General features: G+C 43.5%; 1 protein-coding gene across 5 annotated transcripts in view; it reads left to right on the top strand.

The window, feature by feature from the left end:
* Window positions 1-24,986, top strand: part of TLL2 (tolloid like 2) — a 90,758-nt gene that overhangs the window by 33,728 nt on the left and 32,044 nt on the right. For 2 of the 5 annotated variants that reach the window (XM_051800089.1, XM_051800088.1), the window contains 6 exons: window positions 458-568; window positions 17,306-19,407; window positions 19,916-20,086; window positions 20,323-20,440; window positions 20,823-21,001; window positions 21,306-21,411. In XM_051800089.1, coding sequence (XP_051656049.1) covers window positions 19,981-20,086; window positions 20,323-20,440; window positions 20,823-21,001; window positions 21,306-21,411 — 509 coding nt within the window. In that variant the 5' untranslated portion in view covers window positions 458-568; window positions 17,306-19,407; window positions 19,916-19,980. Of the gene's footprint in view, window positions 1-457; window positions 569-17,305; window positions 19,408-19,915; window positions 20,087-20,322; window positions 20,441-20,822; window positions 21,002-21,305; window positions 21,425-24,986 lie in introns of those variants that run through there. The other 3 variants (XM_051800086.1, XM_051800087.1, XM_051800090.1) reach the window with 3 other exon arrangements.

Raw genomic sequence — 24,986 nt, forward strand, 5'->3', positions numbered from 1 at the left:
AGCCTTTAGATATACACTGCTGAGCTTGAGTGCTTCGCTGCTGTCCTCCCATCTTATGCACATTGTTAGCAAGGGAATGGTGCGGGTGCAACATCTCAGGCAGGATCTGAGCTGTGACTTAGCTAGTTCCTTCACAGGAACTAGGACAATGCCGGTGCCAAACCTTCTGTAGGCTTTAATCAAGAGTGAACACCACCACCTGGCTGAGAGTCAGACCTATAGCAAGTGACACAAGGAATCTCAGTTAATCTTCTCATCTTGGTGGATCTACATTGTAAATTAAGTGCTGTCATTTGGATACCACCAATGTCCACTCTGTACTTTTAAAACTGCAGCAGTGTATGACCTTTTTCTGGTCCATGAAGTCATTGCCTTTTAGGTGCGTTACAGGCCCCCTGGGAATTGTACTTTCCTTCCAAAATAAAAACTAAACTAATTGCGCTTTTTTTCTCTCCAGCTGCCTTTTGGGGAGATATCGCTTTAGATGAAGATGATCTGAAGCTGTTTCAAATAGACAGAACTGTTGACTTAACAAAGCACTCAGATGGCAATGCAAGACACACTTCAGGTAAGGGCAGCCCTAGGGCGATGCCTTCTTTCACCTGGTTTTGTCCTTAGGGAGGGAGGGCTTCCATTCCACTTGTGATGCCTGTTCCCATGGCCCAGGCAGTGCATGCAGAGCTTTGTTATGGCACTGAGGGTGACATCCAACTCTGAACTTTGTTAAATAAAACACAAGTCACAATTTGATGGAGCCAAATCCTATCTTGTCCGTGGGAGAAGATTTTCAAATTTACAGAGTACTTACTCTTTCTATGAGGAACTACATTTTTGCCAGTTTGAAACGAATTATGTTTGAAGTTGGGCTACACAGTGTAGCAGGAGTTTTGACTCTTAGTGTACTCCTTCTTTTTCTTTCACTATATGATCTTAGCTGAAAAACTGTGTTATTCCATTATCTACCTTGGGTAAAACCCACTGCAGTCTAGTGTACAGACTGCCCTTGAAGTGGTATTCTAATTGAAATAGGTAAACAGTTGTGTTGATTTTCTGTAAAGTATATGCTTATGTTGCCCCCCTACACATCTCTTACGTATGCTCAGCCTTGTGCCAGACCAAAGTTGTTTCTTGACTCAGGAGCTCTGACTGGACTCCAGCTCTAGCAGTCCCTGAAATGTTCTGCAGTGGGTTCAGAGGGTTCCCCACAATACTGTTGCCTCTACTCCACTTAACGCTGCAAGAGAGAAATTGCTGGGAATCTGATCTCTGAGAGATACCAGAGGGACTGGAGACAGAGCAGGTCAGGGCAAACTTCTTTTCTGTCTTTGATGTTCTGCCTCTAGGTTAGCAACTACTGTGAAAGCTTGGGTAGAGGCAGAAATCAGTGAAATTGTGTGTTCACCTGTCCCCTGTGCAACTCAGCTCATATATCATTTGTAAGCACTGGTGGCTGGTTCTGTTTCCTTGTGACTGCCTGTCTTTGGCTTCAGAGCATCTAAGCACTGTGTAGGTCCTGTTGTGGGGATGAGTGTGAAAGATGAGACATCCAACACAGGCATACTTTAGATGTTGATGTAACTGATTAAACTCATGCGGGTGCTGAAATTATTGGCAGAGGAGGGCTGTCCCGTTCTTCAGATTATGGATAGCTCCCTGGAAATGCCATTTTCCTGCATTATCATGTCACTTAGCCCACTTATGTCGTGTTTTGGGCTGTGACACATGGTCAGGTGATAGGTTATTAGGAGTAGGTTGCATTCAGAGCAGAAGATCAATCAGAAAATGAGGACTAACTGAGTGGGACAGGCAGCATTCATCTCTTCCACATCCTTTTGTCAGTTCCTGAAGTTAGATGGGGACACTTCTGAGGAAGCAAAGCCAGATGATGTCTGACTGTATCAGTTTTCTCTGGTAACTTTTTTAGTTGTCATATCAAGCACATTTCTTTTACTTGGCACTGGTGCCAGACCCATGCCATCTGGAAAATGAACTGAATTTTATAACTCACACCTGTATCATGTAATGCAGCCATTGGTCTCTTACAGCCATGGCTCATATTGTGTGGTTGGACTAGACTCTTCTTCACACTTTCTGCTGGTGCATCATACAGTGCTTTGCATTAGGTGAATGGAGATGTCACGTCACTCACTTGCCCCTGTCCTCATCTCTGGCAGGTTTCCTTTGTATCCTGGGAGTGCAAGCTGACAAATGGGCAGCCCCTGTGTCTGTGATGCTTTCTGCAGAGCACACACAGAGGGATCTCTGTGTTCACCTGCCTTGTGAGGGGCTCTCTGCAGGGGCAGGAGGGGCTGATCCTTCTCTTGTGGGGCTTGCTTGACACTCATGTGAATTGTAAGAGGGTGGTCTACTTTAGCATGGTGGGGATTGGGATTCATTCTTCCCTGGGAGAAAATCCTGCTCTCTGCTTTATTTCCAGTGGGAAGAATGCAACCTCTGTACAGAAACAGCCTAAGACCTTTTATGAATGGAACCCCTTGAATTATAACATTTCAGAGTTTCCTAAAGCTGTTAATCGGATTAGTTGTATAGCGGAGGAAGTACTTAATACGTAGATACAGACACACAGGCACTTCGTATCTGGGAGTTGCAGTTCTGAACATGCTATTAGCCAGGCATTCTTCTTGCCCTGTGTTGCTTCCTTGTTCCCAGAAAATGATGTTCAGCTGGGAGGAGGAGTAAAAATTGTGCCATTTGATACTGTTGGGCTATTTATAGGTATACACCCTAATAGCTTGTGTGGAGCATCTGCAGCTGTCAGGCTCTGGAGGAAGAGTGAGGTTCCCATGTATTCAGGGGTAATGGGGCACTTGGTTCTTCTCTGGATCCAGCTGATGTGCATCTGCCTTAGTGAAAGCTTTGCCTTGGCTGGTAAGGGCTGAAACTGTCAGATGTTTCAAGTTTTCCCCTTCATCACCTTCTTCTAGTCATTGTCTAGAAAATAGCTAGGTACTTCCCTGGGCCCTTTAGAGAGAGGAATCCCTTTAGAGAGGGAATCTGAGGAGTATTTGGATTCTGCCACAAATCTCTGTCGTGAGCTTCACAGTGTGAGTGTGCTCCAGGCTTGTTTCCTCCATTAATTTCCTGCTTGCAGAAATGCCATAGTTGCTTTTCAGACCCCAAAAATTTGAGGGACTGCTTGTGAGTGGGATGCCTTGAAGTTCAGTGTTTCCAAGCATTTTCTTTGCAAATATTGGCACTAGTGTTTTATTCCTGGTATCTGAGAGCAATGAACCAAATAGCACTTTCTTCCTGGTGAAGTCATAGAGCAGGGTCCTGGTTCCTCCCCTCTGAGAGATGCTGGCTCAGAGCTCTCTGGCAATCCCCTCGAAGACTGCTCATGTAGACTTTATGGTTAGAGGTGGCTGTCTCCTTGGTACCTTGCTTCAGTACTTCAGCAATGATGTTCCTCTTTGGCATTCACTGGATATCTCTGTCTGGTATATCTGGACTCTTTTGTGTGAGTGGTCACATAGGGAATCGACACTGCACAGGGATTTAATAATTTGTGTTATGTACTTAAAGCCTTCTGGAGTGCAGCATATGACTTGATAGTCCTTATTCATGTCAGCACATGACATGAATAAGCAGTCTCATCTACTCCAAAGAAGCTTCCTTTCCAAGACTTTCTGTGGAAGAGTACAGGTTGAGCAGCTGAAAACTGCAGAAGGCTTGGCAATAGCATCTTGTGTGCAAACATCTTTCTCTGGTGCAGTTATAAAAGTGGAGTTTTCTTCAGATCCTCTTGAGGGAAAGGCAGGCATGGTAGTGGTCTACAGCTCAGTGTACCCATTTAATCCAAGTAGGTTTTGATTTTAATGTTGATCTCTGACGTGGTTAAAACCCTGAGCTGTGTGAGTAGAGATTATTTGCATGCAGTGCAAAGTAACTTTGAGTCAATGCCAGGATATATGCTCTTCTAAGAGGGCTCAGAGCTACCAACTAGTTAATTTCTTGTTCAGACCCTTTCATGATTTCTCTGAAAGTTTATTCCAAAGTGCTGTCCTCCAACCCAATTTTAGATCATTCCAACTATATGACTTCTGTGCTCCTTTCCACAGGTCTCTCGCTCTCAGCTGTTTTACCTGAAGCTTAGTTTTACACTCATTAGTGATCTGGCAAAAGGACTGTTTAGAAGTTGCACATTTGAGCTTCCTTTGAGTTGAGATAAGATTGATCTAATTTTTTAAACCAGAAATATTTTTCCCCTCATTGGCTGTTCTCCTTTGAATCTCCTAAACTCAGAGAATTCCCTGTAATCTTTTTATGTGTTGCTTTATATTATGAGAGATTCTGCAGACCAAAGTATCCCCTCCAATTCACTTGCTCATCCTGTTATTACCATCTGTAATGCCATATAAAATCTACCAAACAGGGAAGTTCTCCTCCCCCCTTAAAAATGTTTTGCAGCTAGAAGAAGGGAGAAACAATGAGGAACATTGTTAAAATGAAAGTCTTACTTTGCATTTAAAATCTTTAAGCTGCCTCTCTATCTCTGTTTCTGTGGGATTAAGTTTAGATGTTATGTTTACTATGAAAATCAGGTGTTCTCATGCAGTGGTGTTGAAATGGATACCTTTAGGATTTGGCCCCATGGAGAAACAGTAATGGTTCAAAACATAATGAAATGAATCCGGTACCTGGAGATCTACCAGTGAGTGCTATCTCAGCAAGCCCATGCATCACCAACTCCTAATCACTTTGATAAAAGGCTTTTCAAAAAGCTTTCAGTTTTGAAAAGTTTCTCATAGTTTGGTTTTTTTCTAAAACCTCAGTGAAACTATTGACTTTTACAATATAATTTTAGTTTAAAAGAAACTTGACTGAAAGCTTTGAGGACTCCTCTACTGCAATGGGAAAAAAGAGAATCCACAGGCAGGGTGGAAAACTGCAGTGTCACACCTCTTTTGGACGCAAATGAGTCCACTGGTGCATGTTGATTATCTGCTGAAGCATTAGCCACAGATGACCTTATTTCTTGCCATATTTCTATGGGAAGTATGTGCCTGTTCAATACTAACTGGCTTAATTTAATTCTTTATGGGCATTTTAGGGACTAAGAGGACTTTTCTGATATATTACCTCTTTTCCTGATTTTTGTATCACAGAGACAGTTTATAGTCCTGAAAGGCACCTCTGTGAGTGGGAAAGGCAAGTTTGTCTCTTCAGGGTTTGGCAGCAGCAGATCAGAAGCCAGGGGAGTCTGGCTGCCCTCACTGATGCCATGCTGTGCTGGGCTTGCTGCTGAAGAGCTGACTCTGCATGCCACTGCCGCCAAGAATGCTTTTCAAGAACGGTCAAAACAGGTTTTCTTTACTTCTCATCCCGAGAGGTTTTCAGGCTCATGGCTTGAAGGCCTTGATGAGGCTTTCACACTGCCACAAATGACTGTCAGAAGAGATTTACAGAGTACCTCTGCTAACTAGAGTGAGTAACACTTCAGATAACAGTGCAGCCGGGAGTGGAATATATTTGAACACAGGCTTTTTACTGAAATCAGGAGACTGGAGGTTCTGACAGCAAATTCATGCAAATAATTCTCTGGCAAATGAGACCAACCAGAGTTCTGCATTAAACCTTGTCCTAATAAGAACAGGGAGTTGCTTTGTTTGCAACAGCTCTGCTATTCTTGAGTGTACTGTGAAAATGCAGACAGCTACTCTGCTGCTTCACCACACCTGCACGAGGGCCCTTCTGCAAGAAGATGCTTTGCTTTTGCTTGTTTTAAGATGCCTGAGATCACTGACTCTGGTTGCATTATTGAGGCAAGACATTGATTACCATGTAAGCTGGGATTACTTGCAGGACAGGGGGCTGGAGTACAGCTCTCCTGCTAAGAGTTGTGCTGCTTAGCTTTGGTGGAGAGTAAGACTTCTCTAGTGGAATAGTTAAGGTGGTAGTGGCAGTCACAAGCAGGGCTTCTGCTGTTTCACTTGGTGAGCAGTTGCTCAATGTAGGGGCTGTGGCCAGTAGTAATGTTGCACATTTCATTTGAGTCCTCTTTGATACTACTGAAGTGTTTCTAATGAAATTTAATTTAGTGCAAAATGCACTTTTCGAAGAGTGCAAAATCCAGGGATTTTAGACCATGACTGACTGAGATTCCAGAAAAGATCTGATTTACGGATTCAAAGGTGAGACTTAAATTCAGCTGACTCGGCACTTGCATGCCAAAGTCAGCTGTTTTTCCCCTTGTAACTCATATTTGGTGCTCTACTGTAGCGACAGTTGGTTCAGGGTAGAAGGGGTGGACTTCAGCACTAGTGGATTTTGCAGAATTTTAGAATCATAGAATTTAGGGCTGCTTGGGGCCCAATCTTTAATTCATTTAGACTTAGAGCAAATCTATAGATTGTGCTAACTTAATCTGAGCTGTATTGGCTATAATTGGCCAGGAGCAACATAAATAACTATGTATGTGAGGTAACATAACCCACATCTGTGAACTCCCTGCAGAGGTCTGCTCTTCCACTGGGAAATCTTAAGTGAAGGTTGCTTCCTCCTGTGTGGGTAGAGGAACATCTTTGTTCCAACAGACCTGTCTGAGGGCTCTGTCCATCTGTTTCCATACTTCCTTTCAGTTTTCCACAACATGTGATGTGCACTCTAGGGATGTCTCTTTGCAATCCATGCAGCTTCTTAACAGGAAGAGGAGCCTCAAGAGTGGAAAGGTAGGTGCCTAATGCCTGGCCTGATGCTGAGGTTTGGTTGCTGCACCAAATGATTTTCCTATGACTAGCCCAAATGTTTACTTTTTGAGTCCATTCAATCAGAGGTTTTACTAGAGCAGACAACCATGAAATGAATTTCCCACAGTTCTGCAGTTTGCTAAGGCAAGGCAGGAGCTCCCCTTTGGAAGAACTGAGTAAGTCCTTTAGGACTGAGAGTGCTCTTGTTCACACTGCTTTTCTGAGTTACTCTCTGTCCCAAATGAACGTTTCTGTGCAATGAAAGCCTTCTACATGAATCTTCTCTTTGCAGAAAAGCAGATCCTGTGCTTTTTTAATCCCAGCCCAGAGTCTTACAATCCTATTTGTAACCTTTTCAGACCTGCCTGATTTTCTCCAGCATAGAGATAACTGCCTAAAAGTCCCATGACCTTGGGCTGATGAACCTTCTAATTCTCCCTGTAGTTAAGACTCTTCTGCTAGAAAATGCTAATCTTTAGGTCTGATGTTTTCACTCCAAATGCTTTTCTTTTTGGATTCCTGAGTGACAGCTTGAAGTCCTTACTGGAAAATATTGAGAAGGATTTTTCTCTCTAATTGCTGATATTAGGGATGCAGTTTTGCTAGTCATAGGAATAGAATCCGCCAGTCTGTTTGCCTGATGGTAGGAGAGGAGAGAAGGTGATCAAGTCAAGATGCCAAAGCGTGGGACGTGTATGTGCAAAGAGGACAGACCTCCTTGCAGTATTCCTTCACACGGTTGGCTGTGGTGTTCCAGACTTGGCTTGTGACAAGCAGGGAGACGAAGTCTATCTCCTTTTTCCCCTTTGTTTGTGATGAAGGTCTTGCAGGTTGGGGTAAAGAGAGTCCCAAGCAATAAGTGTTAAATACACCTGAATGGGCAGAGTACAACCTGAATGACACAGCCCTACTATTTGCTCTGCATTCCCCGTGGAGTAAAATGTCCTTTTTCCTCTTGCCTAGGTTCCCTATGAAAGCTGGTCACATGCACCACAACATTTGTTTTGTAAATTCACTGTTCCCTGAAATCAAGTTTTCTGGATGGTGGCTTTCCACCTGTCAAAATAAGTGGTTTGATTTCTGCTGTGCAGTCAATGTTCAGTCTTACATAGGGTTTTTAAAATGGTTTTATGAGCTCTGTAATACTGCTCAAATTAATCCATCCAAGCAATAAAGCTTTTTCCATTGTAACAAAAATCCCCACCTATTTCAAACTCTGCGGCTTACTCATCCTTAGTGGAAACTTTAGATTCTTTCAGATATCAGCCAGGAAGGCAAGTAACTCAGCATCACTCTTGTCAAATGCTGCACTTCAGAAATTAAACAGCATGGATTTTATTAATGAGCAATTAACATTCTTTAATCACCCAAAGACATCTGCAGAAACGATATCTCTTGATGCCATGGTTGAAGCTTCTTCCAAACAGCCTGTGTCTATAGTTTCTTCCTATTCAATGTGGTGCCACCATCAGCTTAGGGCATAGCTGCAGCAGTGTTGCTGCACAGATGATGCTGAATCCCCGCTGCTCCCTGTCTGACTTTACCTGGGTCTGGCTTTTAGCTCCACCACTTTCCCCATCCCCAAAATTGTCTTTTAGGCGTATCTCAACCACCTGGAAGCTGGTGCTGGCTGGCATTATTAACTCTTTCAGGAGCTGGGGTAGTCACCATGTAGCGTTTATAACATCTGATTTCTGTTTGCAACTGTCGTGCTCTTGATCGCTCTTAATTAAATTTTCTTTCGCTCTTGTATACAGCTGGTGTAACACACTTGGAGGCTGTTCCTTTTACTGATGCCAGAAGAGTCTGAATGGTCTTTTGTGTTTAAGTGGAGGTTATTAAACAGCTTTATATTAATTAACTGTGATGCAGGGAACACATGGGCAAATGTACTTGAGGAGATCAGTTTATCCATATGGAAATTACACTGAAAGTTTAATCCATTACCCTAATTGTGAAATTTGACAGTACTTAGCCAATAACTGTGGAATTGACTAGATCATGCATTTGCTTCAGAGCTGGGCAAATGCCTAATTTCCTTGAATATTTTCTCAAATGAAAAATTGAATTTGCCTCAACTGCATAAGCTGTCTTGTCATTTCTGAGAGTGTTTTAGGCATATGACTTTGGAGGCAGAAATGGTCAGTGAAAGAGTAGGATCTAATAAGTTCTGAGAGCAGTCATTGCAGGAGGGTCACTTGGCAAGACTGGCTGGGATGCCTTGATCCTCAGGCTCTCTCCTTTCAAGCAGGAATGTTGCTGTGCCCACAAAATAAAAGCAGCTTACTCCAGTCAGAAAAATGACTGGAAGTTCCAAGAAGCAACTGGTTGCCAAAATGGCTTGATGGACAATAGCAAACAATAAATAAATTAGAAGCTGTAAACTGCTCGAGGTTGATTCTGAACAGAAAGGGGTTACATTTGTGAAATAAATGTGTTCACTTTGAGCCTGCTTGTTCAGACCTAATTTGGAGAGAAGGCTGATGCTTGTAGCTGCAGTGGACAAAAACCCTTTGCTGCAGCTCCCCTTTTCAAATGGTGAGGACAAAGTATTTATTCAGCTGTCAAGTGGGGAAAGAAAGCAAATTAGTTTTAGGTTGGAACACTGGACTGTGTTTGCTGTTGTAGTTCTGAGGCCAGATGGTGACTTGGACAGCCCTGGGGAATGGGTAACAAGTTTCTCCAGGGCAAAGATCAGAAGCAAAAGGAAATATTCAAATTATCTTGCTGTTCCACTTCCTAGAGAGGAAAAGGGAGTGTGAGGTGCATCAGGCTCTGTTAGGAAGGGGATTAGCCAATCTTCTTCTTCAGTTGTTGGTGTTGCTGAATCTTGGAGTCAGTTTGTGGCAGAGTGGGTTTGAGACCTGAGTGCCCCACAGACTGCAGCTGTCCCTGGGATGGACAGGGCAGTGCCTCTGGCAGCAGCTGTCAGGGGGCAGCTCACTGCAGTGAGGAAAGTATCTCTACCACTTATTCCCCAGCTCCCCTGGGCTCTTTTAATGACAGCAAATGATTCGGGCATCTGTTTCATCAAGGAGTCGGGACCTTGGGGAAGGTTATGGCCCAAGGTTACCTAACAGTGGCCACATTTGGCTTGTGCTTCCAGAGCTTTTCAAGTCCCACTTGTCCTGTCTCAGTGTTGGCACATGCCTCAACTTCCCTGATTTGGCAGTTGTTTTGAGCTGTGATGGAGCTGATAAGTAACCAAGCAGTTGGGATGTCTCAGCTATATCTACTTAGGCTGCTCAACTGCCTGTTAAACCTGGTGCAGGCTCCTGGGGTGTAAGAAGGCACCAAAAATTCTCCAAGAAGCTCCAGGACTGTGAGTGTCTGAACATCTAGGCAGAAAGCGAACTGGAAGAAAGGTCTCGATTCTGGCACAACACACTCTCCATGGAAGGAGTTTTAATTGCATTCAAACGTAATTCAGCTTCCAGTGTAGTGTTTTCATTTTGAGTTAATTTTTATCCAGTATAAACAAGGTAGGGGAAAAACAAGAGGATTAGGAAGGCTGAATGGGAGGAGCGATCTGGCTGGGCTGCACAGAGCCCTGGGCTCTCCCTGGTTGCCCACAGCTGGAGTGGGGCAGGGGGCTGCAGTGAGGCAGCACCCTGAGCAGTGCATGGCCCTGTCCAGAGGGGCCCAGGGTGGGCTGAGGCTGAAGCAATTAGACTGTGCAGGTCAGAAGGAAAGAGATGTCAGCTGAGGGGGGCCAGGAGGTTGGTACTGCCTGCTAGGATAGTAATGGGCAAACCTAAGCCAGCTCTTACAGTTTCCTTATTGCCTGCAAGTTCACTTGTTTTTCTTTCTTTTCAAAAGAGAGGTAAGGAGGGGAGATGATTATTGTGAATTGAGAGGAATGTAGTGGTGAGGCAGACATCTCTTAGGAATAGATCTCAATCCATCAGAGTGACAAGAAGTCAAGTGCAAGGGGCTGGGGGTAGTTGGTGCTATGCACTACTCATTTGATATGCTGGGAGGGGAAAAGTCTTACACTGTGTGTGGGGACCTGACCAAACAGTAGTGATATGCACATGGCCAAAGTACTTGTATGCTCAGTTTAACTTTTGAATTTCCCTTGCCTCAGTAAAAGTGCTGTACTTGAAGGACTCTTTCTCATGAAAGAAATCACTGAGATGACACAGGTTGTGGGTAACTTTTTTTCTTTCTTTTATCTCTCATTTATCTGTCTTTTTACCCTAGGGAGCAGAGGTGATTGTTACAGCCCAGAGGAAAAGGCCCCTTTTGGTCTTCTCAGTCCTTCCGTGTCTTGAGAGCATTGCTCCCCTTAAGCATTAACTCTCAGCTGAAAGGTTGGTGGAGAGGTTGTCCCCTTTCTTGGAATGCCTTCTTTAAAAACAAGATGCATCACAGTATAAAAGTGATGCTGCCACTTCCAGAAGAGCAGGGAGTGCTCAGAGAAAACACAGCATGTTGGGAAGTGGTGCTTCCTGCACTTCTGCTCTGCCTGCTGTGCCACTCCAAACATGGCTGGCCAGCAGAAGGGCCTGGTCCATTGAGTGCTTTACAACTCATGTCTGTGGCAGCCCTGCATTTGCTTAGCTGTGTCACCTTCCTCTTCTCATGAACTTCCCTGGGAGACCAGTGTCCTTCCCTGTGCAAGCATTTGCAGCTGATGTGGAGATGACACATCTGCCTGTCAAGCCTCTGGACCTTGGGACTCTCCTGAGTTATTGCAGCCAGTCAGCTTACTCTGAATATGAAAAACAGATTCCTGCAGGGAATTTGGGGTTCAGAATTCGTCCCTTCTTTAATTTATTTTTCTTTAAGTAAATTGAGAGAACTTCAGCTATTCCACTGACAGGAAACGCTGAAGGATATATCTCAAATCATTTGCTCAGATCTCCAGGGCCTGGGGGTTTATGAAAGGTTTTTGCTATAGGCTCTCCACCAGCTCTGGGAAACATCTGTTCTGCATTCTGAATGCATTTTCCCAGAAGAACTTGTTTTAATAAAATCATCACTTTTTCTGTGGTTAGAAAAATCCAGTACAATAAAGTTTTTTCTATGCTAAACAGTTTTCGACCACTGGTTAATGAGGAAGTTAAAAAGCTGTATGTAACATCATTTGACTTATCATGTTCTTCCAGAAACTTTTCTGGTGGTCATAATATGACAGAGTTCACTAGAACTGAAACTCTGAACAGTGATGAGTGTTTAACGTTACCTGCACTACTTTGTTTTGTTGATGCTACATTGTTGATGCTCTGATTGATGTAGCATTTGTTGATGCTCTGTTCGAAATCCAGTCTCTAAGCTGTGGCTTGTGACTAACATATATATTGAATGAGACTATGAAAGCAGGGTGTTCTAAGGCTTATGTAGGGGAGGTGAAATGGTTACCGATTTTTAAAATGTATTTTTTTATCACTGGGTTGTCTCCCAGTTCTGAAATGACCTTTCATCCACAATAAGATATATTAGAAAAAGTCTTGGTGTGGTTCAATCCACCGGAGAGCAAATAATTATGTGCACAACCAAGTTATTCTCTGTTAAATAAGAAAAATGGGAAAATCTGGCAAAGCCCCAGTGCTCACTGTGGACTCCTTTGTACTCAACAAAGGTGATGAACGTATGGGTGGTAGCTACCTTCAAAGTTCAGCTGTGGAGCCCTTTCCCTGTGTGGACAGCAACCAGGGAAAGGAAGGGAAAACCCAATGAACATGAAGAGATTCTTTTCTGGTCTGGAGAGGAAAACTTGTCATGGCTTGGACCTGTTCTGAAAGTGGTTTTGATTTTAATGTGAAATTTTACAAATTGGTAAAAAGAGGAAGCTTCATCCCATCCAACTTCTCATGTAAGAATATTCTATGTTCTCAAACTGCAATTGTTTAGACAACTAGAATTCCTGTTGTCAGTTAGTTGGGTTTTAGACTCAAATTCTAGATAGGCATCATTTGAAAATGAAACTTGGCATATCTAGGGTAGACTGATGTTTTTTCTTACTTTTGATTGAGTAACTCATCTTGCCCCAAAGTAGTGTTTTCAGATAAAAGCTAGAAGACAGGTGGTGCTAAAATATTTTAGAAGTCAGCTGCTTCTCAACCTTAGAGGGACTCAACAGAAGGGTGGTAGGTATTTCTAGGCCCACTACGTGCATCCTAATTCACCACTGGGCTTCTTGGATGCTTTGCCTGGCTTTCCTCTTCTTTTTTCAGACAAGAAGGCCCTTGTGGTCCATAAGCAAGTGGAAGCAAGCATAGAAGCTTTAGTTAGCAAGGGATCTGACTGCCCCTCTTTGGTAGTTCAGACTACCTAGCCTTAAAAAAAAAAGGCAGAAAATGCACAGCAATAAATACCTTCAACCCTAAGTTCCATCTTGTAGAAGACAGATTTTTGAGTCTGATATATTACTAACTCTCCAAGTCCCACTCTCTCTTGTGGGAATTATGGGTACTGAATGGATTCTGCTTTCTGCTCTTTCCTCAGGTTGCACATCTTCTGCCCTATGCTAGTGGGGTACAAGGGAGCTGCAAACAGTACAGTTTTGATGGCATACTTTGTGCACTCCGTCTCTCTTAATATGTTGTCCTTTATTTTGGTTTCAACTGAACAACTTGTACTTCTTTCAACAAAATTGGATTTTTATTTTCCTCTCCTGCAAGAGTGGGATAAACTGCTTTCTTCCCAACAATGCCCCAGCCTGCTGATTTCTGCTTCATTGGGCCCTTATTTACCACCTCAGGCTGCCTCTCTAGTTCCTGAAAGCAACTTTTTTGTTTTGTTTTGTTTTGTTTTTGAAAAGCACCTGTTCTTCAGCCATGGTTGCAGGCATGGTGGATTTATCTCAGATTTGTGGTGCATTTAAGCTACTGGACTTTTCTTTCAGTCAGCCAAGCTCCCTTGGCAGTGCTGGTCTGTGAGAAACAGAAAAACAAGTTGTTGTACAAGTGCACTGTAGGTAGAAGACAAAATATTCTCAGCCTGGGCAGAGAATCTCTTGTGTGTCTCTGCCAGGTCATGTATAGAAACTAAGTTATCTAGTTAAGGAGTCAAGCAGTGTCCTACTGGGGTTGTAGCTGTTAAGCAGGACAAGGATTAAATTGCAAAAATGTGGGGGTTAAAAGAGCTTAGGAGATCCAGTACAACTCTCTGCATGGAAGCCTGATCTACCAAATTCTGTATCGTCCCTGGTAGTGGAAGAAGCAGACAGTCAGGCTGAAGAAAGGTGAGGGCTAGTCTAGCACAGCAGCCTGTGGGAAGTACTAAGGATGAAAGTGATCCTGGGGGGCTTGTTAACTGCTGGATATCCATTAAAACAGAAAGGTCAATGCTATTTTGCTCATCTCATTGCGGATTGCCATAAGTGGTAGACCAAGCCTGCTTTCCTTGGCTTTCCAGAGAGCACAATGTCAAACCAAAATCTCCCTTCTCCTCTTCAGTGTTTCCAATGATAATGGGCTTCAATACATGCATGGGCATTTCATGCTCTGGAGCAGTAACACTGGAATATGCTCTGCTCTTGGATGTGACAGAGTAGTCCAACAGAGAGGTACAACTTCAGGAACGTGTTAAGGGGGCAACAGGATCCGCACATTGTCTATAACCTATATGCAGCTGCTTCCAGATACAAGGTGCATTTCTCGGCTTCCTTATTTATTGATTATGGCATATCAGTTACTTATCTTTGTTTTTCTAGGATCTGGCATTAGCCCTCTCTTGGAAAAAGTCAGAATAGGACTAAATGTCTGTCAAGTCACTTTAAACTTTGGAATATGTTTAGGCATCATGATGATAGGAAACATCTAAAAGCTCAAGTGAATCAGAACAGGATCTTCCAAGCTTTTCGTGTTTGATTCCAAAACACCCTTATGGGAGAGAAGGCTGTGGGTGCTCCCTGTGTCTGTGAGTGAGATTAGTAATGTTTGAAAATATCCGGTATATCTACACACCCATATCTGGCCTTTGTGTAGTGCTCTCCCTTTTCATCAGCTACAATAAGACAAAATATGCAAAGATGTTGTAGATTTCATTAGTCACACTAGTTTATTCAAACTTCTTCTTTGCATAAGAAACCAAGGCCTGCACTGATCTCTGGGAAAGAATGTGCTCCCAGCTTGGAAAAGCAGTGTGCGCAAATGGCACTGCGGCACGGCAGAGGTCAGCAGCTCGGGCACAGGAGAGGGGCCCGGCTCTAGGGTTTGGTGCCATCATTTGCAATTCAATCCCATACAGCTCCTTCTTAGGAGAACAATTCACTAAATACAGAGTTGTTCTTTTTCCCTAATTCACCATATAATTCACCTCCCAAGTTCAATTAAGAAGCAATCTGTTTGTGACTGGAAGCAAGCTGCATTTATTTAGAAATACAAAATTATCCTTTGCCTCAGCAAAGACTGCATGCCTTAATAATTCTGGTGATGAATGGCTAGTTGGGGTTTCCTTTAAATGGAATGGGATATTGTGTGAAGAATAGCATACTTCAGGGGGGCTGGGGGGGATGAGAAGTCCTGGGGATGTAAAATTTAACTGAGAAGAGGAACTTTTGTTGAGCTTGGGCTTAAGGAAGTGACGAGGTCTGGGCATGAAAGAAAACAAAGGGAAATCTTAGGATGGGACATTGAGACTCGAAAGGAGTGATAGAGTTCAGAGCAATCCATCTTGTTGAATCAGGCTTGTTTCTGTTCACACATCTAGTGGCTTTTGTCCAGTCAAGCTCTGTTAAACTATGGCACTTCCTTTGGGAGACAATCCCCTGATTTACTATGTCTCTTGGACCAGGAAGCCCTAACCTATAGCCAGCTGACAGTCTGGGCATTTTACTTTATTCTGGCTCATTTTGTTGCTGTCTTTCGTCATCACTTACATGATATTCTGATTAGTTATAATAGTTGGAGATTTGATCCTTTCAGTCCTTCTCCAAGATGTCAGGCATGTACCTTTTACCTCTTGGAGTGACTGGAGAAGGATTTGAAAGAAACCAGTTCCACAGCAAAGGAGAGTTTTCTAGCTGGCAAAGCAAGGCTGGTTCAATGCCTGGAATGTGTCCAGCTGTCTTGAAAGTGAGACATCTTGGAAGTGTCCACACCACATCCAGCAGTGCTGCACGACTATAACAGTATCTTCCTTTCTGCATGTGGTGGTTTATCATGCTCTTTGTGCTTTACCTTGCCACCAAGACTGCATAAACTTGCTTTTGCTAACACCTCTACAGAGATCAGCTTATTCAGCTTCCGTTCTGCTCAGAGGACCCACGATATCAAGATAGGGAAGGAGGAAGAGAGATAACAGTGGTCATATCAACACCACCTTCTTAAGGCTGAAATGTAGTCAGTGCCAGTTTTATTTATCTGTTATACATCTTACTGTCTCATGTGTTGTACTCACTCACCCTAGGCACCATTTTTGAGTTTTCCTTCCTACTACAGTGACCATGGAGAGCTTCCCTGCCAAAGAGATTGTAGTTGGTTTTCCGTGTTGGGTCTGTGGCTGTTCAGTGGCTTGCTACCCAGGTTTCCTTTAAAACAGAAGTGTGAACAAGATATTATTTGTTCTACTCAGTTTCTGGAAGGGGATGACATTTTAAATATTTTTCTGTGGCAGAATGGGTACGGTATTGAGGGAAGATCCTATTTTTACATCATAAAATCCAAAAAAACTAAAATTGAGCACTGGTCTATTGACAAGTTCTGCAGTACCTTAGTGGTAAAAGACTGGTAGGGACTATAGACAGGGGACCCTGTCTCCCTTCCCTGGTGGGGAGAGGGAGCAGCAGTGCTCTCTGGAAGAAAAGAGGTTAGGTGCAGTGCTGGTACAAAGACACCATGGAACTGCTATGGCTTCTGTGCCCAATAGCTGTGACATTAAGCAGTCAAATCCCTCCCCCAGCTTGTTTGTGTCTTGTGCATCACAGTGACATCATGAGTTGGTTTTCCACGAGGACATAGGAAAGCCAGGCAGGAAGGCACTCAGAGTGGGACAAACCAGTTTTGTTTTGGTGACTGAGCTGGAGGAAGCCGTGTCCATAGTCAAGCTGGGGACCTCTGTGTGCCTTGCAGGGCTGTTCCAAAAGAGAGGGGTATTCAGTGCTGGATGAAGGACAAGAAATATCCAGGGACTAACAACGCAGTTCTTCCTGCTTTGGTAGCCAGTATGTATTAACATCACAGAGAAGGACTTTTATTTTCAGATTAAAATGAATTCAGGCCAGATGTATTGAGTTGATAAGAGTGTACTTGTATGAATGTAAATCATTATTTGCCTTGACAGTGTCTCTTTTTTAATTTGAGATTTAATAGTGGTAATTACTATTGCTACCATCCTTGTATAGTTCCTGTTCTCAGTAAATCTGCATGAAATTAGCCTTCCCTAGAAGAGACTTTCTGCCTGTTCAGCATATGCAGAAACTAAGGAATGGGATTGTGATGAGTTGCAAGGTGTCACTGCTGGCTAGGAACAAATCCAGGAAAAGGACAACCTTATCAGGCATTTAATCCCTGCTCCCTGTACAGGGAAAGCAGACAGTTTCTGTGGCCAACAAACCCCCAAATGGCATCACTGATAGCTGCTGTCCTTTCCACATCAGAGCTCTGCCAGCCAACTCACCAGAGATGTCTCTGCTCTTTTTTCCTTTGCAGGAGGCCTGGGAGAACAGTCTCTTGTGTCAAGTGAGAATGCCACTTCAACTGATCCTAGTAACAAAGCAGTTAAAAAGGGTAATGTGGTACCCCACCCAGACCTTTGGGTATCTTTTATTTACTTTTTTACCCCCTGTAAAAACATACTTTGTCCTGTTATGTACATGTGTGTGCCTCTGTGCCTGGAAGAACAGCCCTACTCAGGCATCTGCATTTGTTGTTGGTGGTGGACTCTGAAAGGGTGGGTTTACCTTGTATAGTGTGGTGGGTTGACCCCAACCAGAAGCCAAGCACTCAGTCACTGTTCCCCTCTCCAGCAGGATAGGTGAGAGAGCAGGAAAAGCAAAAGTGAGAAAACCCATTGGCTGAGATAAAGACAGTTTATAAAGTGAATGAAAGAGAAAAAAATAAACAAACCAAGTGATATAAAGACAACTAATGCCCATCCACAAGCAGCTCCTTCTAGAAGGGCATGTCAGGCCTCTCCAGGGACCACTGCAAATTAAAGTTGTTAAAGTCTGAAAATTTTAGCAGGAATTTGGAGCAGTCAAGAGCTGTTGCAGGATTGCTGCAGAGAATTTGCTCAAGAAGGTGTGTTACTGGCAAGGGATGGAAGCATTGATGATACAGAAGTGTGAACCCAGGATCCTTTGTGCAGAACTCCTGATGCACCAGGCACAGGAGAGCACGGGGCAGATAACTCCTCGCTTGGCTTTGCTGGCAGAAGCTGTCTGTGTGCAAATCCATTGAGATTTTGGGCAGCCCCAGGAGCAGTTTGTGAATGGAAGACAAGGCTGCTTCTGTCTTGAGACCCTCTCTCTTCTTCTGACTGTAGCCCTCATAATGCCGGTGCCTGTGCTGGTGTCTGGTACCAGCAGTACCAGATGTATGCAAAGAAGGGGAAGGTGGTTCTTTTGCTGGGAGAACCCCCAGCCTCAGAGCATCTGCCTTCCAGGATCCAGCAGCTAGCTTAGGTATGGGGCAGCTTCTGAAATACCAGGTGCAGCTGGCATGCCAGGGAGGTGCTCAGGAGGAAGAGGAACAAAAAGCAAATTCCCATCTTTGTCCTGCAGCTCAGAGCAAGGTCTTCAGCAGGAAGGGCTGGACCTGGTGAAGCAGGAGAGAGGGTTTAAAGTTCATTCTTTTCACCTCCCTACACTGTCTGAATTTCCTTCCCATTGTTTTGATCCCCTCAGCCTTGACAGTAGTGATTTGCTTACCGCTGCTTCAGCTGGAGGGAGGAATGGGAGAAGAGGCTCTCAGCAGGCCCTCTAGTCACTAGAGGAAGGTCTTAGCAGGACCTGTGCTTTTTCATAATCCAGTAGCCCATGTCCCTTACTTTGGAGGGAAAGCTGTAGCCGGTCTTGCTGATTTACATACAAATCACAAGACCACAGCAGGAGGTTAGATCTGCCCTCTTGGGCTTCGGAGAGGTCCACCAGCACTGGGGAGCCACCATCAGCAGTGCTGCTCCTCAGGGTGACAAGGAAGTTCACCTTGGTGTGACCCTCTAGACCAGCACTCTCTGAAGGCATAGCAACCCCTGTACTCTGTTATTCCTTTGCCCACATCCAGTTAATGCATTGACTGTACAATACAGGCAGCTCTTCTTAGAAGTGGTGTGTCTACACAGCCCTTACATGTGTTAGTAAAGCTCAGCTGGGCTATGGCTACTTTAAGGGTTTGAGTTTCCCATGGCATAGTAAATAGGGGGTGAACAGCCAGGAAGCTTGGAGTAGAGGATATTTTCTCTGGGTCAGACCCACATCACATTAAAGGTGCAACTCACGTAGGCATAACCACTATGTAAGCAGAGCTGCAGCAGGACAGAAGCAAGGGCAAGGTACAAGGTCTGCCTAGAAGCCTGTGTGAATCCTCTGGCAGGTTTTAAGGTGAGCACTGAGCACCACACAGCCAGGGCTCCTCTACCCTTTATAAAAAGAAATGTGTTCTGCTTTCCCTTTTGTATTTTTGCTCCTTTTCATTACAATGAAGAGAATCAGCATGGATGGAGATTTGTGCCTCAGCTTTTCCATCCTGAGCATCCCTCCTCCAACAGAGACTGTCTGATCTTTGCAGATTTCCAAACCACCCGAGACCTGGTATGTGAAACCAAAGTAATACTTTGAGTACAGGTTTCAGTGTAAGAAGTCTGTCACATTCTTCCAAAGCCAATTCAAATGACTAGTTGTTGCTGTTGTGAAGTCAGCCCTAATAGAACAAATCTCTGCAGATCTGGGTGAGTAGGGCATGTTGAGAATGTACAGTGATGCCTGGGCTTGTTTGATCCCTACCTCCTGTTCCCCTTGTTTAAGTACTGTGCCCCCATCTAAGAAGTTGCTGTTGCAGAGAGTGAGTGGCTAGAGACAGGGAAGGATGTCCTTTTATGCCTTTATGGGAGAATGGGTTTGGCATAGTGCTCAAAGGCTCAAAGACAAGAAGGGTCAGTTTTCTACAGATTAACTAAGTCCCAAGAAATCACTGGAAAATCTGGCTATCACTTCTGGTTTGGTTTAACACCTTGCTTTTTCTTTTTATCTTTTTTCTGAAGCTCCAGGATACTGGTGGAACTAAAGAGAATTTAAATGGTGTTGCCACTCTGTCTTGCAGACAGCAAGCAGAACACAACGCTTGCAAGGAGACCGAAGGGGAAGGAATATGAAGATGAGTCTGGGATGAATACACACTCCTCTCCCAGAGTGCGCAGGGCAACCACATCCAGGGCTGAGAGAATCTGGCCAGGCGGGGTCATCCCTTATGTGATCGGGGGAAATTTCACTGGTCAGTAGTGAAAATATTGCTCCCTGTTTGCTCAGGGGTGTGTGTCTCAACACATGTGGGAAATATCTAGAGCAGTTTTCCCACAGATTACTTGGGTCCTTGGGAATATCTCTCCTGAGGTAGGGTGGTTGCACAAGGAACTGTTGGAAAGGTTGACTGTTCCCATATCCAAATTGAAATCCATTAGAGATTTTCCTGAAAGCCAAGCCTTCACTGTTTGCTCTTCTCTATTTCAGGAACCCAAAGAGCTATCTTTAAGCAAGCAATGAGGCACTGGGAGAAGCACACTTGTGTGACATTTGTGGAGAGAACTGACGAAGAGAGCTTCATTGTGTTCACGTACAGAACATGTGGGTAAGTGATCTGTATTCCAATCTGTATTGGAAACTGTGACAAATGGCTTTGACCAATGGCTACATTGGAGAATATATCACAAAGATGCAGTTGGTCACTTTCAGTAAGGATAGCTAGGATTGTTTAGTATTTTCTCAGAAGGTGCTAAGCCTTTCTGGATTCTTTTTCCTGGGATAACACTTAAGAGTGTATATATATGCATTTTTACAGATATACACTCTTTTCTTTATGTTTTCTTTATACATAATTGTAAGTATGTGAGTATAGTGTATACAACTGTGGGCCTGTCCTGAACCCTGCCAGATGCCACCCTGTGTTCCCGTGTTTCAGACTTCCCCAATTCACTGATGTGCTGCATGGGTTTGTGTGTTTTCTTTTCCAGATGTTGCTCATATGTGGGTCGACGAGGAGGGGGCCCTCAGGCTATATCCATTGGAAAGAACTGTGACAAGTTTGGCATTGTGGCTCATGAGCTGGGTCATGTGGTAGGTTTCTGGCATGAACACACACGGCCTGACAGGGACCAGCATGTCACGATCATCAGAGAGAACATACAGCAAGGTAAAATTGCACTTTGGGTTATTCCACCTGGCTTTTGGGTGGGTAGAAACCTTTCTTGCTAGACCAGGGTGGAAAACCCTGATGGTCCATGAGCTGGGATGGACAAAAAGAAATATTGCTAGTCCTTGTCTAGAATAAGCGTCAAAATAGCTGAATGACTAGACATTTTGGACCTCCAGTTGGAATGGCTGGAACACAGGAGCATATCCCTTTCATTTCAGGCTCCCAGAGGTAAAGTCTTTTTTTTTTTTTTAATCCTCTCTTCAAGTGATTTGTTTCTGTTCCTTTTTGTTTGTCATCACAGGTCAAGAGTACAACTTTTTAAAGATGGAAGCTGGGGAAGTGAACTCACTAGGAGAGACCTATGACTTTGACAGCATCATGCACTATGCTAGGAACACATTCTCCAGGTGATAATCCAAGGTTACATGTCCTTAGAACTATTTTTGGTAGTTGTGGTTGGCTCTGAGGGATAAGTAGAGCCTAGAATCTCTGTGATCTATTGTAGAGATATGTGGCAGTAGAGATATGGAGCAGTGAGCTCTGCTGCATTGCAAAGCATGAAAAATATTTGAAAAAGCAAGGTGAGTGCAGTATTGTGAACTCCTGTTTTCCTCTTCCCACTATATTCACTCAGTAACAATACTGGTAATCTCAGAGACCTTCTAAAGCCACGTTAACACACTTTGCAACCTTTCCAGGCAGCACATGTGTATCCGTGTGTGTGTCTGCCCACATGCAAGGTGGGTAATGCTAAAACAAGCTTGGAAACTCTTGGTTGTCCAGCTTATGCTTTGGAGTTGCAGTATTGCCTTCAGAGTCTCCAGTGGCTTTGCCAAGGGAAAATTCAACTCTAGATCATGATCTTTAATTACTTGGGTATTTTTTTTTTTTTTACCATTTATGCATGTTCTTTAGATCATGGCCTCTGCAGCTGTGTGGTTCTCCGTGAGTGGGTTTTTCAGAGAAGTTATCAGTACTGTCCCAACTAACTGTCCAATTTCTGTGTAGACTATTTGCCCTTGACTATCATCTCATCCCTCCAGATGAAGCCCATTTTCTGATCAAACTGCTCTACTGGATAGAGAGGTGAAATAAACGTAGTTATTTATGTCCTGGATTTGAAATGAGAGTTACTGAATGATCAGCTTCATTTTGCTGCATTATTTGAAGGGTTTTTTCATAAATCCCCCTATTGTTCTTTCCCAAGAGCTCTCTAACACTACATACTATGAGTAAAGAGGTTTGGAAGGCAGAGTGGAAATATTCACACTCTTGACAACTTTTTGTTTCAAAAAATGAAAGGTATCTTTGGGGCTTTTTAAACTTTCTTATTTCCCAGTTGTGTGAAAGGACCAAGCCTGTTGTTTTGTGCTTTTGTTTCTGCAGCTTCACATCAACCAGTGGAAAATTATCACTGCTACTTGTTCTGGCAGGAGGAGATGGTGGCCAGACAAGGGTGTCTTGCGTCCTTCAGAGATTTCTTTGGATCAGATATCCAAAGCAAACAATTTTTCTTTCCTTGAGGCATCTGCTGGACCCTTCCAGCATTTGCTGAACTCTAAATGGTTAGAATTGTCTTGCACAAAAGCAGGATTAAGTTATTACCGCCATTTATTTTGTGGATGCTTTTGAGTCTGTGTCTCCTGAAAACCAGAGTCCTTCAGAGCACTGCTGGACCAAAATGGGATAAAAATGGCAAGAGACCTTCTAAATTTAAATTGGTGCTTCATAGGATTTTTCAGTCTGTTTTCTTTAAGCCCTTTGTCTCTGTGACTCACCCTCACCCCAGGAGCAGTCTTTGTGCAGTAATTGAACTGAGCACTAAGTGCCTCTGTGGGCTAATTGTGCTCTCACCAGAAATAGGCAGTGCTGGGAACAGGCTTTTACTTTACCAAGACCTGTCTTGACATCCACTCCCCTAAGGGAACGATGCTTTGACCGGTCAGTAGAGATTGGTGGGTGTATGCACGTCTCCTGCCCACCTTACTGAGCTTTGTGAGTGCTGGCCAATTGCAACCCAAACTGATGAAAACACAGAGCCCATGAAGATATTAAGTTCCAGCAAGATTCATTAAGATCAGGGGGTAGGAAAGGGAGAGAGTCCCTGTATGACCCTGCAAGGGAAGGGCTGCAGTGGGTGTGTTAATACATTAGGACAACAGAAAGCCCATGTAAGAGGATGGTATGAGCACCTGACCAGCAGAGATGAGATATGTGAGTGAGAAGGAGGGGAAGGGCACAGAGCCATGTCTGTGACTTACTCTCTTGTAGCAATTCTTACCTGACACTTAGCACAACCTTGTTGGTTTTAACTTCTGCCAGTGTTGATGATAGCAAATCATACGGTGTTTGCCATGGGCAAGTGCTGCTGTAAATCCTGGACCCTTTTTTGTTCTAAACTTTGTAGCTAGGATAGAAAAGTACAGTTTTTCTGAGACACAATGAGTCCTAGCAGTGGAAATTATTTCCAGGCATACTTTTGAGAATTGCTGTAGGAGTCACTCCTCCTTTTCATTTCAACAGCAAAACACATTCCTCATTTGTGTCTGTGGCTAATAGGAATAGGAGTGTGGCACAAAAGACTGTAATGACAGCAGTAACAAGTTTTTACCATGGGAATTTCTGTTCTCATCTGTATCTGAAAGTTGCCTGTTTTGCAGAATGTGGCTGCAGGCTTTCATTTCCTCGTGCATTCCTTACAGACATGGCAGCAATCTAAACTGAATATTGCTGTCTCATTAAACAATTTATTTTACAGCTGTCAAGGCCCATAAATGGCAACTTAGCAATAAGAAAAGTTTAAACCTCCACAGAGCCCTAAGCAAATAGTAAGTTACCTTAATTTACTAAGCTGCCTGCTAATAGAAATGGCAGCACATTATGTTTGGAGTTACAAAACAGGATGCAGGTAGCACTGCCTGCATGCCAAGGGACATCTTCTTGATGTATTTGCAATGCACCATCCTAATCCTGCACAAGATGTATACACATCCTCCACAGGTTTTACTGCATTGTCTCTCTTCTGCACATGGGGATATAAATACAGAATTGGAACAAAAGGTAGCTGCCTGCAGCTGGGTCCTTGAATATCTGTTTCCTTGAGTGTTGTTTAAGCACCTCTAGCTGTTGCCCTGTCTATTGGGGCATGGATGTTTAGCATTTATTGAGATCAGTTGATAATTTCATAACACTGTTATGGTGCTTTACACATTCAGGGTACTTTGGGGATGCTCATGACTCTGCTGAGTTCTTTTAATGGTAAAATGAGAGGAACTATACTTACTGCTTCGTAATTGGGAATCACGTTCAGCAATATATGTGAAAGGAGTCCAAAATTCAGTTGGAGAAAAAAGCAAAACCAAAAATCTTACTGCCCCAGCCTAGAGTACGGCCTTCTGAAAGAAAATGGCAGCTAATAAGGGTAATTTGAAGTTGTGAGTTATTTGCATTGTGTGAGCAATGCCCTAGATGAATGCTATGTGCAGAAAGCTGAGGGCTATGAGTAAACAGTTGTGAGGGCTAGAATGGGAAAAAGAATCAAAAGTTTGTGTGTGCAAGTGGTGGTTTTTCTGTTGAACTCTGTCATTCTTCCCTAGTTGACCTTGGAGATCTGCAGAAATCATTTCAGAGGCCACAGAAGTATGTCCCTGCCAAATGCCAAGTTCTTCTGTGAACTCCCGAGGAGGCTTGAAAATGTACTTTGAGCAAACTGACCTGTTTCTCTGTTTGTGGTGTTTCTGGAATTGAAGGATTTATTTCTAATATATAAACTTCAATAAATTCAGCCCAAGGCATGCAGCTGGTGTGTAGAATACCAGACTGAATTTATAAATCAAAATTTTATGGACTTGCCTCAGATCTTTTAAGTACCAATTTTGGTGCTGATGAGGAATTTTTCTATTGCAGGAAAAAAACAACATCTCCCATGCAAGAGTTGAGTCCAGTTTTTAAAACTCCCAACACTCCCACCACCACTCGGACA

This window comes from Manacus candei, unplaced genomic scaffold (genome assembly GCF_025592945.1).
Source record: "Manacus candei isolate 608988 ecotype Guabito, Panama unplaced genomic scaffold, ASM2559294v1 h1tg000050l, whole genome shotgun sequence".
In the NCBI taxonomy this organism is placed as follows: Eukaryota; Metazoa; Chordata; class Aves; order Passeriformes; family Pipridae; genus Manacus; species Manacus candei.